The sequence below is a fragment of the Capricornis sumatraensis genome, chromosome 1 (genome assembly GCF_032405125.1).
Source record: "Capricornis sumatraensis isolate serow.1 chromosome 1, serow.2, whole genome shotgun sequence".
NCBI lineage: Eukaryota > Metazoa > Chordata > Mammalia > Artiodactyla > Bovidae > Capricornis > Capricornis sumatraensis.
Window position 1 is genome coordinate 171,798,959 of NC_091069.1, and position 17,325 is coordinate 171,816,283.

The 17,325-nt window shown below is 36.1% G+C and overlaps 1 protein-coding gene across 2 annotated transcripts in view; it reads right to left on the bottom strand.

Annotated features, from left to right (window-relative positions):
- RABL3 (RAB, member of RAS oncogene family like 3) overlaps positions 1 to 17,325 on the bottom strand; it is a 37,122-nt gene that overhangs the window by 13,387 nt on the left and 6,410 nt on the right. For both annotated transcript variants that reach the window (XM_068975070.1, XM_068975061.1), the window contains exon 3: positions 2,562 to 2,691. In XM_068975070.1, the coding sequence (XP_068831171.1) occupies positions 2,562 to 2,691 (130 nt within the window). The remainder of the gene's footprint in view (positions 1 to 2,561; positions 2,692 to 17,325) is intronic.

Sequence of the window (17,325 nt, forward strand, 5' to 3'; positions counted from 1 at the left end):
AGTGGGGCAGCCAGGATTTGAAATCAAGTAATCTGACAGTAAAAACTGGAGGAAAGCAGAATAAAGTCACTTCAGGGCAAAGGAATGGCAGATACTTTCTCCTCTCCTTATTTCCTAGGTATAAATACAAACATATGAGTGGGTTTGGCTGGGAGAGTGAAAAAATTACAAAGCCCTAAATGAGTTATTAGATGTTTTGAGGATCTCTATTTATGGCTTTTGAGTTTTTAAGAGCACTGAGCACCCTCTTCCTTATGTCCCTTCTTTCATTTGGGCTGAGAGTCCATGCTTTGTAGACTATGAGCTAGAAGGGACACAGTGAGGCCCACAGAAGTCAGGGTAACAGCTGATCAGAATATGTGCTAAAACTGAAAGCGAGAGACACTTTACAGGTCTCCTTTAGGGATTATCAGCCTCAATCGTCACAGTGGGAAGAGGTAGGATATTGAGGGAAGAAAGTTATTGCTAAGAACAGACTGTGTATTTGAATGGAATGATCCTTATGCTCTGTTTCTTAGAAAACTAAGGATGGTAGATTGAGTAAAGAACCTTGAATGCTTCTAACAAGAGAAATGTTCCAGAGGTAGGCTCAAAGAACTCAGAAACCAATTTTTCTCTTTTTTAAAAAAATTAAAGTATCATTGATTTACAATACTGTGTTAGTTTCAAATGTACAGCAAAGTGATTCAGATATATTTATACACATATACATATATATATGAGATTCTTTTCCATTATAAGGTCATTACAAGATATTGAATATAGTTTTCTGTGCTATACACTAGGACCTTATTATCTATTTTATACATAGTATTTGTATCTGCTAATCCCAAACTCCTAATTTATCCCTCCCTACCTTTCTCTTTGGCAATCATAATTTTGTTTTCTGTGTCTGTGAATCCCTATTAAGATTGTTCTTAACAGGGATTATTTTTTAAGAAGCAGGATTGTATCTCAGTCTTACCTGTAAAACTAACACAGGGTATATGAAATTACTTCAATAATATTCAAGGAAGACACAAATCACTAATGGATAGTAAGTATAAAAAAGATAACCAAATAAATATGGATTTAGATGGATTTCTTCAGTACTTACTAAGTTTACAACTCAGAATTCCATGAAGTTTCTAGGATTTGAACAGTCCTTAACTTTATTATTTATTTATAATTTTTATCCTAATTCTTTCTAAAAAAGATCAAACAGCAAAAGTGTCATTTATTCAAACTTCTCTTTGCCAAATCAGATTGATACCAATGTTGACAAGTCATTTGACCAATATAATAAACCAGGCCTCATTTCTTTCTCTCCTGCTCTTTAACATTAAGTCACCTAACACTATACCTGTCTTATTTGTTTTTTCACTTACATACATTCTATTAATACATGCTATTATCATGTACTTTATCATGTATTATGATATCATATATTAATGTCACCATCTTTAACTCCGAGAAGGCAATGGCAACCCACTCCAGTACTCTTGCCTGGAAAATCCCATGGACGGAGGAGCCTGGTGGGCTGCAATCCATGGGGTCGCTATCTTTAACTATTTTGTTTCATTTATGAATATTTTGTTTCTTCAGTTAGATTGTGACACTTTCAGATAGAATTCTGAGTTAAATGTGACACAGGTCTGATACAACTAACACAACTCATCCTGTAATCTATAGTACGTATCCAGTGACAAGAGCCTTCTCTACTTTTTGTAGTATCTACAAAACCTTATGATATGGGAGATAAGACATTGAAAGAGGAATATAAGTAATGAAGATGGTACTGAATAATTACAATGCTTACCTATTATTGAATAAGATCTAAGTATAGTATAAATGAAGCCCAATTAATAAATAAGCATCTATCAGAAAGGAAGGGTAAGATGCTAAATCTGTTGGTAAATCAATCAAAGAGAAGCTGAAATTATATTTCACAGTAAAAAAAAAAAGAGATAAAAACTGAATTTAAAAAAGATTAAAAAAAACAACTACAGGTAAATCACAGGTGCCAACAGTTTAGTTCCTTGACACAAAGTAGGCACTCTATGAACTGCAATCATGTCTTATTACACACTTCTATCTGGAAGTCTGCTCCAGGTATTTGTACATAACTGGATGAAATTTCTGCACCCCTGAAAACATCCTTAGGTAGCTTTTATAATTACATAGGCCTCTCTCTAAGGAGCAGATGAAAGAATTCTCAGGATCTCTGTGACATCTGGCTTAGACCATGAGACTCCTAATGGTATATACTCAGTTGACTAAAGCAACAGCAAGCACTCCCAGGGAACAGTGTTTTGAAAGTTCCATGTTTTATGTCGAGTACCTAAAATACAATTTTATGTCTCAATATTTAGTTTATGACAATAATGTAAACAGAGGCACTTAGACAAAGCAAATATCTAATGTTCTGAAATACATAGTCAGAATCTAGAAAATACAAACTGGAATGTGTTATGCAGATTTAAGAGCTGTGACTATACTATATCTTTCTTAAACTGAGTCCAGCATTCCACATCAGATGATCTGAGACCACTAAAATATGGTAAAAATAAAAAAAGCTTTACCATTTACAGAGTTGTAGAATACTGCTCTTGTGCTTTTCACACTGCTGGCACTGCCCACAGAGCCTCCAACATCCCATAATTCTATATAGTAGGTCTTCTCTTCTGGAGTTCCTTCTTTGTAGTCATGAACCTAACAAATCAATCCATCAGAATAATTATTATAGCCACTAAGAAAACTGGTAAGCCTCCTCATTCCAGCTTAAAGCACTGGACCTTTCCATATCAGCAGCTTAACCTCTGACTTTGATTACCACCTCCCGTCTTTTCAGCTTCTCCCTACTACTCCAACTCTAATGATAATTTCTGACCCCAAAGGTTCCTACAGTTCATTGTTCCTAACATCTTCCAAAGTTCTCCCTTCCACTTCCAAATCTTCACTTCCTTCCTAACAAAGCAAAAGTTCCACTATTTGTCATTTTTGTCACTCCTTCCCCACCCCACAACATAGTATTCACCAAACATTTCAACCTTGATTACATCCACCTTTTCCTGTATTCCATGTCTGCAACTGGATATAATGTTCAGAAAAATATAAATTCAAGCTAACTGGATTCATTTTAAATTCCAGTCTACCTTTGAAGCTGTCCTTTAGTCAGTTCCATAGTTGATTTCTACTTTTCCTCTCCTAGATAACTATTTCACACTTACTCGTCTTTTTCAAATTTCCAATAACTCTCTCCTATCCTCAAGCACAGCTAATAAGCTTGCTTCCCAAGACAGAAGCAATCAGAAAAGAATGTCTACAACCTGCTCTTCCCTTATCTATCTACTCTCTGCATCTGTACCCATATAATCTGCTTTCCTTGCAGCTCTTATAGATAACTGTCTGTGTCCCTAAGGCCAAATCCCCTTCTTAAGCATGAAATCCCATTTCTTCTTTCTTATCGAAGAGGTAGCTCTATCAATTCTCTTTTTCATAATCAAAATTTTCCTATCTGTTGGATAATTCCCATCATCAAACATGCCATAATTTTTCCCATCTTAAAACTTGACCTCATGTCTTCCCTTAGCTACCATACCACTTCTCTATTCCTTTTTATAACAACAGCCCTCCAAAGAGTTGTCTCTTCTCAACTGTCTCTGGTTCTTTTCTTTACATTCTTTTTTGAACCCAGTCCTGTCATACCATTTGTCCCAATCACCCCACTGAAATATTCCTTATCAAGGTCACTAATAGTCTCCATATTGCTAAATTCAATGATCAATGAACAGTTTTCATCTTACTCTACTATCTGATAAAACTAGTCACTCCTCTTTCAGTACTTTTTTCACTTAACTTATAGGATATCATACTGTTCTGCTTTTCTTCCCACCTCACCGTCTAATCCATTTCTGTCTCCATTTGGGTTGTCCTCATTTGCCTACCCTCTAATTGTTAGAGTGTTCCAAGGTTTAGTTCTTGAGTCTCTATCAACATCTGCTTTTTTGACAATATCATCTAACCTTATGATTTAAAATGTCATAAATATGTCGATGAGCTTCCCTGGTGGCTCAAATGGTAAAGAATCCGTCTGCAATTTACATCCATGCTGGATCAGTCCATTCCACCTCAGACTTATCAGTCCATATCACCAGACTACAATTGGGATGTCTAAAAGGCACCTCAAATTTTACATATTTAAAAATAATATCTCAATCTGCCTCCCACACCCATTCTTCTCCCATTTTCTCTGCTTCAGTAAGAGGCAATTCTAGCCTTCTAGTTAAGATTGAATTCTTAACTTAAAACTTAACTCCTGTCACACTACATATCTGATTGTCAGAAAATCCTGTTGCTTTTGTCTTAAAAATATACCCAAGACCCATTCATTTCTCACCATCTCTACTATTAACATCCTCAAAGCCTCTAACCATCTCTTTGCCTGAATTAATGTAATCATCTCCTAACTGCTTTCCCCACTGGAGTCTCAGTGACTCACTTTCCCACCACTCTCTGTTTGTTCTAGTGTGATCATTTCAAAATGCAACTTAGATCATATCCCCCTTCAATTCAAAACTCTCCAATATCTTTTACTTAGAGTAAACTCTAAAATCTCTCTCTCATGGTCTAGACTTTATAAGCATTTATTGCTTGTACCATATTATTACTCAGAAATGAAATCTGATATACAGCAACCTTATCTATTAGAATATAAACAAGAACCAGATTATAGCATGATGGTTCAGGGGTGTACATCGGAGTCTTTCAAGAATTTGTCTGTTTTAGAAATATACATGCCAACAAAGGCAAAAAAATAAACAAGTGGGACTGCATCAAATAAAAGAGCTTCTATACAGCAAAGGAAACAAGCAACAAAGTGAAAAAGCATCCTATGGAATGGGAAAAAATATTTGCAAATCATATATCTGATAAAGGGTTAATATCCAAAATATGTAAAGAAATCATACAATTCAATAGCAAAAACACCCCCAACAACCCAATTTTAAAAATGGGCAGAGTTTTTCAAAGAAGACAAATGGTCAACAAATACCTGAAAAGTTGCTCAATATCACTAATCAGAAGGGAAGTGCAAATTAAAGGATTGAGACAACACCTCCTACCTCTTAATATGGCTGTTACCAAAAAGACAAGAGATAACGAGTGTAGGTGAGGATGTGGAGAAAAGGGAACCCTTGTGCACTGTTGATGGCAATGTAAACTGGTTTAGCCACTATGGAAACAGAATAAACATTCCTCAAAAAGTTAAAAACAGAACTACCATCAGTTCAGTTCAGTTCAGTCACTCAGTCGTGTCCGACTCTTTGCAACCCCATGAATCGCAGCATGCCAGGCCTCCCTGTCCATCACCAACTCCCGAAGTTCACTCAGATTCACGTCCATCGAGTCAGTGATGCCATCCAGCCATCTCATCCTCTGTCGTCCCCTTTTCCTCCTGCCTCCAATCCCTCCCAGCATCAGAGTCTTTTCCAATGAGTCAACACTTTGCATGAGGTGGCCAAAGTACTGGAGCTTCAGCTTTAGCATCATTCCCTCCAAAGAAATTCCAGGACTGATCTCCTTCAGAATGGACTGGTTGGATCTCCTGGCAGTCCAAGGGACTCTCGAGTCTTTTCCAACACCACAGTTCAAAAGCATCAATTCTTCGGCGCTCAGCCTTCTTCACAGTCCGACTCTCACATCCATAACCCAGCAATTCCACTTCTGGGTATATAGCCAAAGGAAATGAAAACAGGATGCTGAAGAGATTATCTGCACTCTCACATTCTACTGCACAACAGCCAAGACATGACAACAATTCAAGTGTCTGTTAATGGATGATGAATGAACAGAGAAGATAGGATATAAAACTGTGGGAAGGGAACATTCTTCCATTATTCAGCCATGAGAAAAAAGGAAATCCTGCTATTTGCAACAACATGGTTGGATCTTGAGGGAATTATGCTAAGTGAAATAAGCCAGACTGAGAGAAAAAATAAAATACTGCATGCTATCACTTATATGTGGAATCTGAATAAAAGGCTAAACTCATAGAAACAGAAAACAGAAAAGTGTTTGCCAGGGGTTGCAGAGGTGGGGGAAATAGGGAGAATTTGGTAAAAAGGTATAAATTTTCAGCTTTAAAATAATAAGGTCTGAGGATATACAATGTGGTGAGTGTAGTTCAGAACACTCTACTGTATAATTGAAATATGCTAAGAGAGTAGAATGTAAATGTTCTCAACAAATAAACACGTGAGGTGATGGATGTGTTAATTAACTGGATGGGAGGAATCCTTTCACAATGTATAAGAATAAAGTATATTATCACAATATACACTTTATCTTATAATTTTGTTAATTATATCTAAACAAAGCTGAAAAAAGTCCTTAAAAAAAAAAAAGAAGAAATATACATGCCAGACTTACTGAATCAGTTACTTTTGGGTCCAGTCTTTGGCATGCATAATTTGAAAATTCTCCAAATGACTTTGCTATAACCCCTAGGAATTAAGAATCACTGATTTTATAGAAAGTTGAAACTATTTTGCTATCAGGAGGCCCGACCATACTCCTTGACTGTTACTGATAATCCCTGATATCTCTGAGTCTGTTTACTTGCTTATAAAATGAAAATGAAGAAGTTATACTATGTGTATCAAATGTCTTTGAAATAAAAAGTAAGACAGTTGAGTAGAATGAACTGGGAGATTGGGATTGACATATATACACTACTGATACTACGTTTAAAATAGATGATGAGAATCTACTGTAGAGCACAGGGAACTCTATGTTCTGTGGTGACCCAAATGGGAAGGAAAGCCAAAAAGAGATGCATGTATACATATAGCTGATTAACCCTGCTGTAACAGTAGAAATTGGGCTTCCCTGGTAGCTCAGCTGGTAAAGAATTCACCTGCAATGCAGGAGACTCCAGTTCAATTCCTGGGTTGGGAAGATTCACTGGAAAAGGGATAGGCTACACACTTCAGTATTCTTGGGCTTCCCTGGAGGCTCAGATGGAAGACCTGAGTTCGATCCCTGGGTAGGAAGATCACTTGGAGGAGAGCATGGCAACTCAATTCAGTATTCTTGCCTGGAGAATCCCACAGATAGAGTAACCTGGCGTACTGCAGTCCATGGGGTCGCAAAGAGTCAAAGACAGCTGAGCAACTAAGCAGAGCATAGCACAGAGTAGAAACTAACAACATTGTAAGGCAGCTATACGCCAATAAAAATTAATTTTAAAAAGATAGCTGAGCAGTTAAAATATATATCATAAAATACTTGTACTGTATTTAACAGAATGATTCATACTTTTTACTTATTCACATTTTTTAGATCCAAATCATTTTGTCCAAGGAAAATTTTAAATAAACAAGATATTCTACAGATAGCCACAATGACATTAAGAGAAGACAATGATTAGAATGGCAACAAAGAGGATAGGAAACACAAATGACAATAGCAAAATCACAGTAGTTGTGGACCACAGTGGATAACAGAAAGTAATTCTGTAGAGTGTGATAAAAGTTATCACTATTTTGCAATTATATGGCATAAATAACAGATAACAAATGATCATGTTAAATCATCAATAAAAAGATTAAACTACATGAATTCTGTTTTTAAAGCAAGAAATGTTTAATACATTTGATCAAGATTTCTAAGCACAAGCACTGAAATGAACAATATGAGATATTATAAGGCATATCTGGTATCAAAAAGCTCAACCACTTTGATGAAGCTCTCTTGATCCTGCCACCTTCCCTGGCTCCAAAACCAACCAGGGCTGGTTAGGTACTCCTCCTATTTGCTCCCATAATATGCTGCACAGTTCTATCATTTCACTAACCACACTGTCATTTATCTGCCAGTATCTCTTCTATTAGATTCCTGAACTTAAGAGCAGGAACTATATTATTCAACTTTGTAAGCCCAGAACATAGCATAATACCTAGCACATATTAGATATCTGGATATGCTTGCTTAAATCAAGGAAAAGATTCAGGGTGTCTCATCCTCTAAGGTTTTATTATATTCTGTTTATTATTTTACTGAATTTCAGTGATTCTCAAGTACAGTTCTGAGAATAAACTAAATTAGAACCAATAGGAAGGCTTATTAAAAAAATATATTCTTGGACAACTCCTGATGCTTCCGGGGTGGGGCTCAAAAAAAAGATAGCTCCCTAGGTGATTCTGATACATAATTAAGTTGGACAACCATTTAAGTACATCACTTTTGTCTCTAATGGTATTTCAAATGTCTAATGTTGCCTCCCCTAAATGACTGTAACTCCTTCCATAACAGCCACCATGTAACACAATTTCCAGGTAGCATGCCCTCCTAGCCTTGTAATGTACCAAGCCTGTTAGACAGTTCCCTTCTGGCAGTATATACTCCCAAACTGGACTGACCTACTCATCTATACTCTTCACCACAAAATACTTTCCTTAATCAATCTTTTCATGTTTCCTTCCAGAGTTAGAAGAGAAGATGCCCTTCTTTCTTTCCAAACTGCTGAATTAAACTAAGTTTAATTTACTTCAAATGTAATGAGTCCTAAGAACTTTAAACCACAGCTTGCAGCTATGACATTGAATCTTTTATGTGGGTGAGTGATCTCCAAGGGAAAGCGTGACATTATAACAAGTATTGCTCTTGACACAGTAAGTGGTACCTTGCTGCTATACTAAGAGTTCAACACGATGGAGAGTAATGCCAAACTCTAAGAAATGTGTTTTATATTTAAATCAGGTCATCAGGGATCCAATATTTAGTCATGACAAACTTTATAGCTACAGAAGGAATGGTTTTTCTCAACAGGCAGCAACAGTATGTGCTGACCATTAAACGGGAAAAGGAACCATACTGTAACTTTGGTCCTTCTCATTTATTCACCTCTTTACTTTTTATTGGCCTTCCCTGGTGGCTCAGATGGTAAAGCGTCTGTCTACAATGCCGGAGACCTGGGTTCGATCCCTGGGTTGGGAAGATCCCCTGGAGAAGGAAATGGCAATCCACTCCAGTACTACTGCCTGGAAAATCCCATGGACAGAGGAGCCTGGTAGGCTACAGTCCATGGGGTCACAAAGAGTCGGACACGACTGAGCGACTTCACTTACTTTTTATTGGAAACCAAATCAAGATCAAGTATAATAGATTTTGTCTCATTTGAAGAGTTTATTCATTGTTTGTAATTTTTAAAAAGAACAAATTTAGTAAAGAAAATGATACATACCAGGAAAGAGCAGTGTATGTTTTAAATGTTCTTTAATAAGTTTGGTTTGATATGTGTGCCTGTAAACTATTATTAAAGACAGGCAGGAAGGTAGGAGTCTTAGGAGACAGTCGGGAGAAAAGACAGAAGGATAGAAAAAAGTCAACAATGTGAGTGTATCAGGGGAACAGGAATTGAATTTGCTTCATGCTTCACAGTGTCCGATACCCAGGAGGTATGCAATATATATACTGAACAAATGAATGCATGAATAATATTATGGAGGTTTCTGCTAACTGTTTTGCCTTCAGCCAAGTGCATTTCCTCTATTAAAAAACCCCAAAACCTTCACTTTCCCCTTCTATTCTGTACTCACTTGCTCCTTTATTTAACTTCTAAACTTTGTGAGAGATTGATTTAAACCTCTGTCTATATTTTCTCTCTGCCTACTCACATCATTTGGTTTCTATTAACCTTCCACTGCATTTTAAAAGGTCAACACTAACTGTGTCATTACCAAATACAGTTTTTCCTCTCAGTCATTATCTCTCTATACTATTTCACACTAAAAATCAATCCCTTCTTCACGAGAGTCTTGTCTCTTTTTTGCTCTTGTGGTTTTTCATCACTTGGTTATCCCTCCTCTCTCTTCCTTTCTCTGACTCTGCTTTTCACCATCAACTCCCTAAATATACCTCAAGGCTCTCCCTCAGCTCTTCTCTTTCTAAATTTTCCTTTCTGAAAACCTCATCGGCTCTCATGGTTCAAGATTATCCCACAGAGATGATTCCGTCTCAGAATTCTCTCTTAAGCTTCAGCACATCAAATGCTTTCTCGGCAGCTTCAGGTGGATAGCTCATAGATCCCTCCATTCATCATGTCCAGAGTAGAATTTCCATTTCCTTCTCTTTCACCTGTAATATATATCCCCCTTCTTAAGGAACAGTCCAGCTGTCTGTTGCCCAGGCTACTCATTCAATCATTAACACTCAGTATAATTTTCTGTTCCTCACAAGCACTTCACTTTTTCTCATCAACTGCTGTAACACTTATATTCTATTTAAGAGCTATTCCACAGAACTTTCTGTGATGATGGAAATGTCAAATATAATAATTACCAGCAATATGTGAATTCTGAGCACTTGAAATGTGGTTAGTTCACCAAGACAACTAAACTTTTTATTTTAGTTGATTTAAATTTAAATCTGCACATGAATCTAGTCATTACTATATTTAACAACACCAGAATACCTTTTTCTTAATACCATTCTGGAATAAAAGGTAGTACAGAGTACACAAGCTCTTGAACCAGACTGTCTGCGTTGGAATTTCATTTCCATTACTTTCTCGCAGTGTAACCATGAGCAAAGCAGTTAAGACTTCTGGGCCGCAGCTACCTCATGCGTCAGATAGGGAAGCTCACAGTATCTACCTTGACAGGTGAGCATTAAGGGTCATGGATTAGTATATTAAATAGGTGCCTAGTCAAAGTAAGCACTAAAAAAAAAATGTTAGCCATCATCTCAATAATACTATTATTTTAAAGATCATTTATATAAACCCTTGGCCCACCTACTAGTTCCCACCTCATATTCTTAGTGTTAAGAAGACTGCCTCTAAAAAATTTTTTTCTCCCTACTGCTTGCATATTGTTATGCTGCCCAAGAGGAATTCAATAAATATTGATTGTATGCAATGTGTAAATTAGAGTTAAAAATCCCATTAAAATAAACTAGAAATGATGAATCAATTTCCTTATTTATACTTTGTGAAAATATTAAATTCTGTAAGTCTTATTTTCATAATTAAGCACAGCCATGCATTATATTGGTCCCATTAGACTTCGGGCAACAAAATAAGAACACAGTAATGAATGAAGGATACCACAAAATAAAACTTTTCTCCTTTTTTCCTTCAATTCAGTTATGAACACCTCTGCAGTGCATTCTAAATCCAAAATGTTAATAATTACTGAGTACATACTTTCGATCCCTGGGTTGGGAAGATCCCCTGGAGAAGGGAACAGCTACCCACTCCAGTATTCCGGCCTGGAGAATTCCATGGACTGTATAGTCCATGGGGTCACAAAGAGTCAGATATGACTGAGCGACTTTCACTTTCACTCACATACTTCAACATCATTAGCTTCACCCAGCACTTGAAATTAAACAATTATCTTATCACCTTTACCATCTCTATTTTTAGCTGGCTCTTAACAGATGTGAAATGAGCTAAATGGGGCAACTGTTTTTAAGAGTTCTGAAGAGTGTATATTTATGGATCCTTACTGATTCTGGACATCCTCATCACAGGTTTGAATAATACAGAGGCTATAATTGCAATATAAAAGCTGCTAGAGAAGAATGTGTTCTTCCAAGTTATCTGGGTAAGTCTTACTAGATTTAATCATTTTTGCTGGAGGGAAGAACTGTTCTCTTTGTTATAACAACAGTCAAAATAATTTATATGTCTATCAGAACTTTCCTTAAAATTATTGTTTAAAAATGCCTTTTACTTACGCTGTCACTCAAGAAATACATTTTTCTCAAAGAAGACAGATCAACCAGCCCAATTCAATGAAGAGTAATAAAAGCAAGGTCATTTTCAGCCCCACATGCTCCACTCTTCCATAGTAATACAATTCAGGCCAGCCTGGCTTTAAAGGAGTCAGTAACACACTCATTCCTGGAGAAGGAAATGGCAACCCACTCCAGTGTTCTTGCCTGGAGAATCCCAGGGACAGAGAAGCCTGGTGGGCTGCCGTCTATGGGGTCGCACAGCGTCAAGACACGACTGAAGTGACTTAGCAGCATCAGCAACACACTCATTCCAGTAAAATCTGTCACATTATTCCACGACACCATCTTCATCTACTATAGCCTTTATTCCAGACTCCCTTTGGGTAGTTTTACATCTTCTCCAGTGTTTTCTGGAACTATGGAGGGAGTTCAAAACTCAGCAGTCTTTCATTAGCTAACTCAAGGAAACTTGAATTTCACTTTCTTCAAAAGCAGAGGTTTCTGAAGGAAACCTAACTGTATCCTATTTACAAGAAATACACTATAAACATAAGGGTATAGGAAACATAAGAGATAGAAGTAAGATATACCACAAAACATTAACTAAAAATAAGTTGGTTTATATAATATAGTATTATTAGCTATAGTCACCATGTTGTACATTATATTCCCAGAGCTTATTTATCTTATTATGGGAAGTTTGTACCTTTTGACTACCTTTACCCACAATAACCCTCCCCTTTTTCCACCCCTGACTCTGGCAACCACCAATCTACTTTCTGTTCCCATGAGTTTGTTTTTTTCCAGATTCTACAAGTAAGTGTGCTAATATAGTGACTGTCTTTCTCTAACTTAGCATAACTTCACTTAGCATAAAGCCCTCAAGGTCCCTTCTTGTTATTTCAAATGGCAGAATTTGCTTCTTTTTTATGGCTGAATAATATTTCATTGCATATACATTTTATCCATTCATTCATTAATGACACTTCTTAAAAATTCTCATGAAAATAAGAAAAAAACCTGTTACTATGTGAGGTGATACATGTTAAAAAAGACATTGTGGTAATAATTTCTCAACATATCCATGTATCAAGTCATTATGTTCTACACCTTAAACTAATGCAAAGTCACATGTCAATTATATATCAATAAAATCGGGGGAAAAAGTGGATTTAGCTGTTTTATTACCAGACAAAACAGACTTCAAGGTACAATGTATTACTGGATACAGAGAGGATATATCATGACGATAAAATGTTAAATCCTTCAGGAAGTTTAAACAGTCTTAAATTAGTACACATCTAGTAAAACAACCTCAAAATATATAAACAAAAAATTGGCAGAACTAAAATGAGGAATAGACAAATCCACACTTAAAGTTGGAGATTATAATTCTCATTCCTTAGCAATTGATGAAACAAGCAAAGAAAATCAGTTGGGATAGATAAGATTTGAACAAAAAGATTAACAAACTTGACCTAATTTATATAGTTAGAACAATGTGTGCCAACAGTTATAAAATTGCATTCTTTTCAAGTGCAAATTAAATATTTACCAAAACTGGCATGAAGCAAATGTCATCAAATTTCAGAAAATGAAATCATATATCGTATGTTCTAAGCACAATGAAAGTAAGTTAGAAATCAATACTTCAAAGGTAAAAAAATTCTCAAAGTTGGGAAATTAAGTGGTACATTTCTAAACAACCTATGAGTCAAAGAAGAAATCATAATGGAATTTAGACAGTATTCTAAACTGAATGATAATGAACAAAAGTTCAGAGAGGCAACTAAAGCTGTGCCTAGACAGAAAGAAATTTAGAGCCTTAGAGCTATAAAAGGAAGCCTGAAACAAACCCAACAAAACAACTACCTAGTGCAAGAAGTTAGAAAAAAACACAGCTAATTAAACCCAAAGAAAGTATGGACATCATAGAGAAAAGAGCAGAAATTAATAAAATAGAAAATAAACATGTAGTAGATAAAATCAACAAAGCCAAAAAGTGGTCCTTGATAGACTCTGGAAAGACTGACCAAGAAAATAAGAGAAAAGCCACAAATTACCCCTATCAGAAATAAAAAAAAGAAATATTATTACAGATCCTACAGATAATGACAGATGACAGAGGATATAAAAATAATTTTTTTTGACAATTTACACAAAATAGATAAATTATTTAAAAAACATGTTACCAAAATTGATTTGGAAGAAATATAGTCATTTTCATATTTTCTTTAATGTTATTTAAAAACTTCCCACAAAGAAAACTTTAGGCCTGGCGGTTTTTAATTGTGAATTCTTCCAAATACCTAGGGAAGAAACAAAACCAAACTTACGTAAAGTCTTCCAGAGAACAGACACAGAAATAAAACTTGCCAACTCATTTTACAAGACTAGCATAATCCTGATACTAAAATCCCAGAAGGAGACTATAAGAAAGAACGGTGATAGGCCAATGTTTCTCATGAGCTTAGATGTAAATATTAGGGGAAAAAAAAAAAAGAGGGCTTCCCTGGTGGCTCAGACAGTAAAGAATCGGCCTGCAACGCAGGAGATCCAGGTTTGATCCCTGGGTCGGGAAGAACCCCAGGGGAAGGAAATGGCAGTCCACTCCAGTATTCCTGCCTGGGAAATCCCAGAGACAGAGGAGCCTGGCGGATTACAGCCCATGGAGTCGCCAAAAGTTAGATACAACTGAGTGACTAACACACTAAACATACTACATTTGAAAGAGTATTAGCAAACTGAACCCAGTAATATTATGAAAAGAATGCATCAAGACCAAGTTGGATTTACTCCAAGAATGCAAAGTTCATTTCACATTTAAAGATCAATCAACCTAACTTACCATAAGTTACAAAATAAAGAAGGGAAATTATGATTACCATGCAAAAGCACCTGATAAAATCCAACACCAGTTTTGTGATACAAACTCTCATCAAAATAGAAAGAGAAGGTAACTTTAATCTGATAAAGTATATCTACAAAAAGTCCTATAGCAAATACCATATTTAATGGTATTACATTAAAAATTTCCTGAGACTGGGAATGAGACAAAGATGCCTGTTAGCCCTGCTTCTACCTAACCGTGTACTGGATGGAAATTTAGCCGATTCAATAAGAAAAGGGGAAAAAACCCCAAATAAGACAAAACATAAATTACATGAGCAGACTGGGCTCTAGATGGATAAGAGGGCCAAGTGGAAGCAGGGAAGAAAATTGAATTTTAAGTTCAATTTCAACTTCAAATTGTAAAGCACTAGACCGTAACTTCACATGTTTTAAGCTTCTCTGATCTTCCCTACAAACCTGTAGGCTAGATAAAGCAGGTATTATTAACCTTTAGTTTGGAAATGACACACAAGGCTCAGAGAAGTAAACTGATTAGTGTGTCTCTCTTTAAGAAGCAAAGGCAATATGGGGACTGACCAAGGAAGTGGGAGTTCAAATTTAAGTTTCTTTTCAGTATGTCATGCTTTCTCAAGGAAAAGGAGCTAGAAAAATCCAGAGGGAAATCATGCCCAGAACTTACTACTGGGTGTACCAAACTTAAAGTTGCCACTGAACTCATCATCTAGAATTTCTTTTTCTTTCCATAGCTAAGAATCTGGGAACATGGTAGGCTGAAACGACACAGACAAGTCCCTTTTGACTTTAACTCATAGAAAGGCCACACAAAATATATATATATTTTTTAAATAAAAAAGAGAAGCTCAAGAGAGAATGAGTGAGAGAGAGAGAAAAAAGGAAATTTCCCAGATGCTAGAAATGAAGAAAAAAACTTCAGAATGTAAAGTGGGAGCTGACCAGATTCAGATATAGTTTCAAGGGTTGGTCCCCAGAGTTAGAGTGCCCAGACAAGAACAGGGATCCATTTTCCAGCTTTCAAAGCGAGAGTATATGTGGATGAGTGACAAAGGACAGATTCGCTTCTTAAAATGTGGACCCTTCATGAGCAGCCCAGTCAGTGAAAAAGAGTAGGAAGAACAGTTCACTGCATCAGGAAAGCGGGAAAAACTTTCTGTCAGGGATCCTGTAGAGAGCAGATGAAAGATCTACAAAAAATAAACACCATAACTGGATACTGGGGGACTTTATATTATTAAGATGGCATGGACATTCCAACCCAAGAAATTACAGGGACCACTGAAATCTCTGGAGCTCTACAGAACAGGAACAAAAAGGCATTGTACTCTCAAAACATAAAACATAAGACTTCAAAAGGGAAGCAGGAAAAAAAATTCTGTTTGAAGATGTGGTCATCTTCAAAGAGTTACAAACCATACAGGAGGTACATTTCCACGAGGCTGAGTCAGCATATATAGCAAGCAGATCTGCCATCCACCCAGAAAAAAGAATAGAATGCTCCAAAGAAACCATGAAATATTATGTTGAAAATGATTAAAATAAGAAACATAATGAAAGATCAGAATATTTTGAAAAATTTTGACATTTGAAAAAGAACCAAAGGAACAACTTGAAATTAAAAATTACAGTTACTGAAATTAAAAAAATTGAGTGGATTTACTAAAAAATGGATTAGACATAGTTGAAGAGATTCTTAGTTAATCAGAAAGTGAATATGAATACATTATCCAGAATGCACCACAGAGAAATAAACAATAGAAAACACGAAAGTGCAATTAAAATATGTGAGGACAAACATCCAGCAGAAGTTCAAAAGGAGAAGTTAGAGGGAACAAGGCGAGGCAAACAGATAACAGCTAAAAATTTTGAAAAATGAAGAGAGACATGAGGTGTACAACTTTTGATCAAGATGACTAAAAACTAACCTACCCCCATATATAGGTCAGCAAAACTACAGAACATCAAAGATTAAAAAAAAATTTTTTTTTCTAAAGCAACTAGAGAGAAGAAATTATCTTTAAAAGGAATACTTAGGCTGAAAGATTTCTAATCTTCAGCAACATACATCACAGACCATGGAACAACAGGTGCAATGAACTGAAGGAAAATATAATAGCTGTCAATCGAGCTAACTACTATTCCCTCCTCATTTATTTCTTAACTCAATGGAGAAAGGTATGCCAGCGTAAGAGGGGCTTGGACAGGACTAGCTGGAATTAGCAAGACCAAAATATCTGGAAGGCAGTTAATTCAGTGGAAACAGCACTTGTGTTTCCTAAATGTGAGGTGGAACAGATGACCTAGACATAAGACTCCAGAAGCTTTTGTCTTTACACTGTATTTCTAGCCAAAGTTGGCTATCTTAGTGGTAAAGGCTTAGGCAGAATTATTTATGGAGCACATTAAGTGAGCTCTAGATATATAGCACAGTAATTAAAAGTGAAGTCTCTGGAATCAGGCTAATGAGAATCAAATCTTGACTCTGCTTCTTATGAACTGAATGAATTTCATCAAGTTACTTTACTTCTCTGTGCCTTGATTTTGGTAGCTCTATTTCACAGTTTAAAAATGACGAAATAAGCAAAGAAATGTAAAACATTGGGCATAGTATCCAGCACACAGTAGGTATTTAATAAAGGCTAGTTATTCTTATTATTTAGTCTTGACTACAGGGCTGTAATCTGACCACAAGTTTGAAGAAGTTATCTTTAATATGACACTGAAAAACTAAAATAT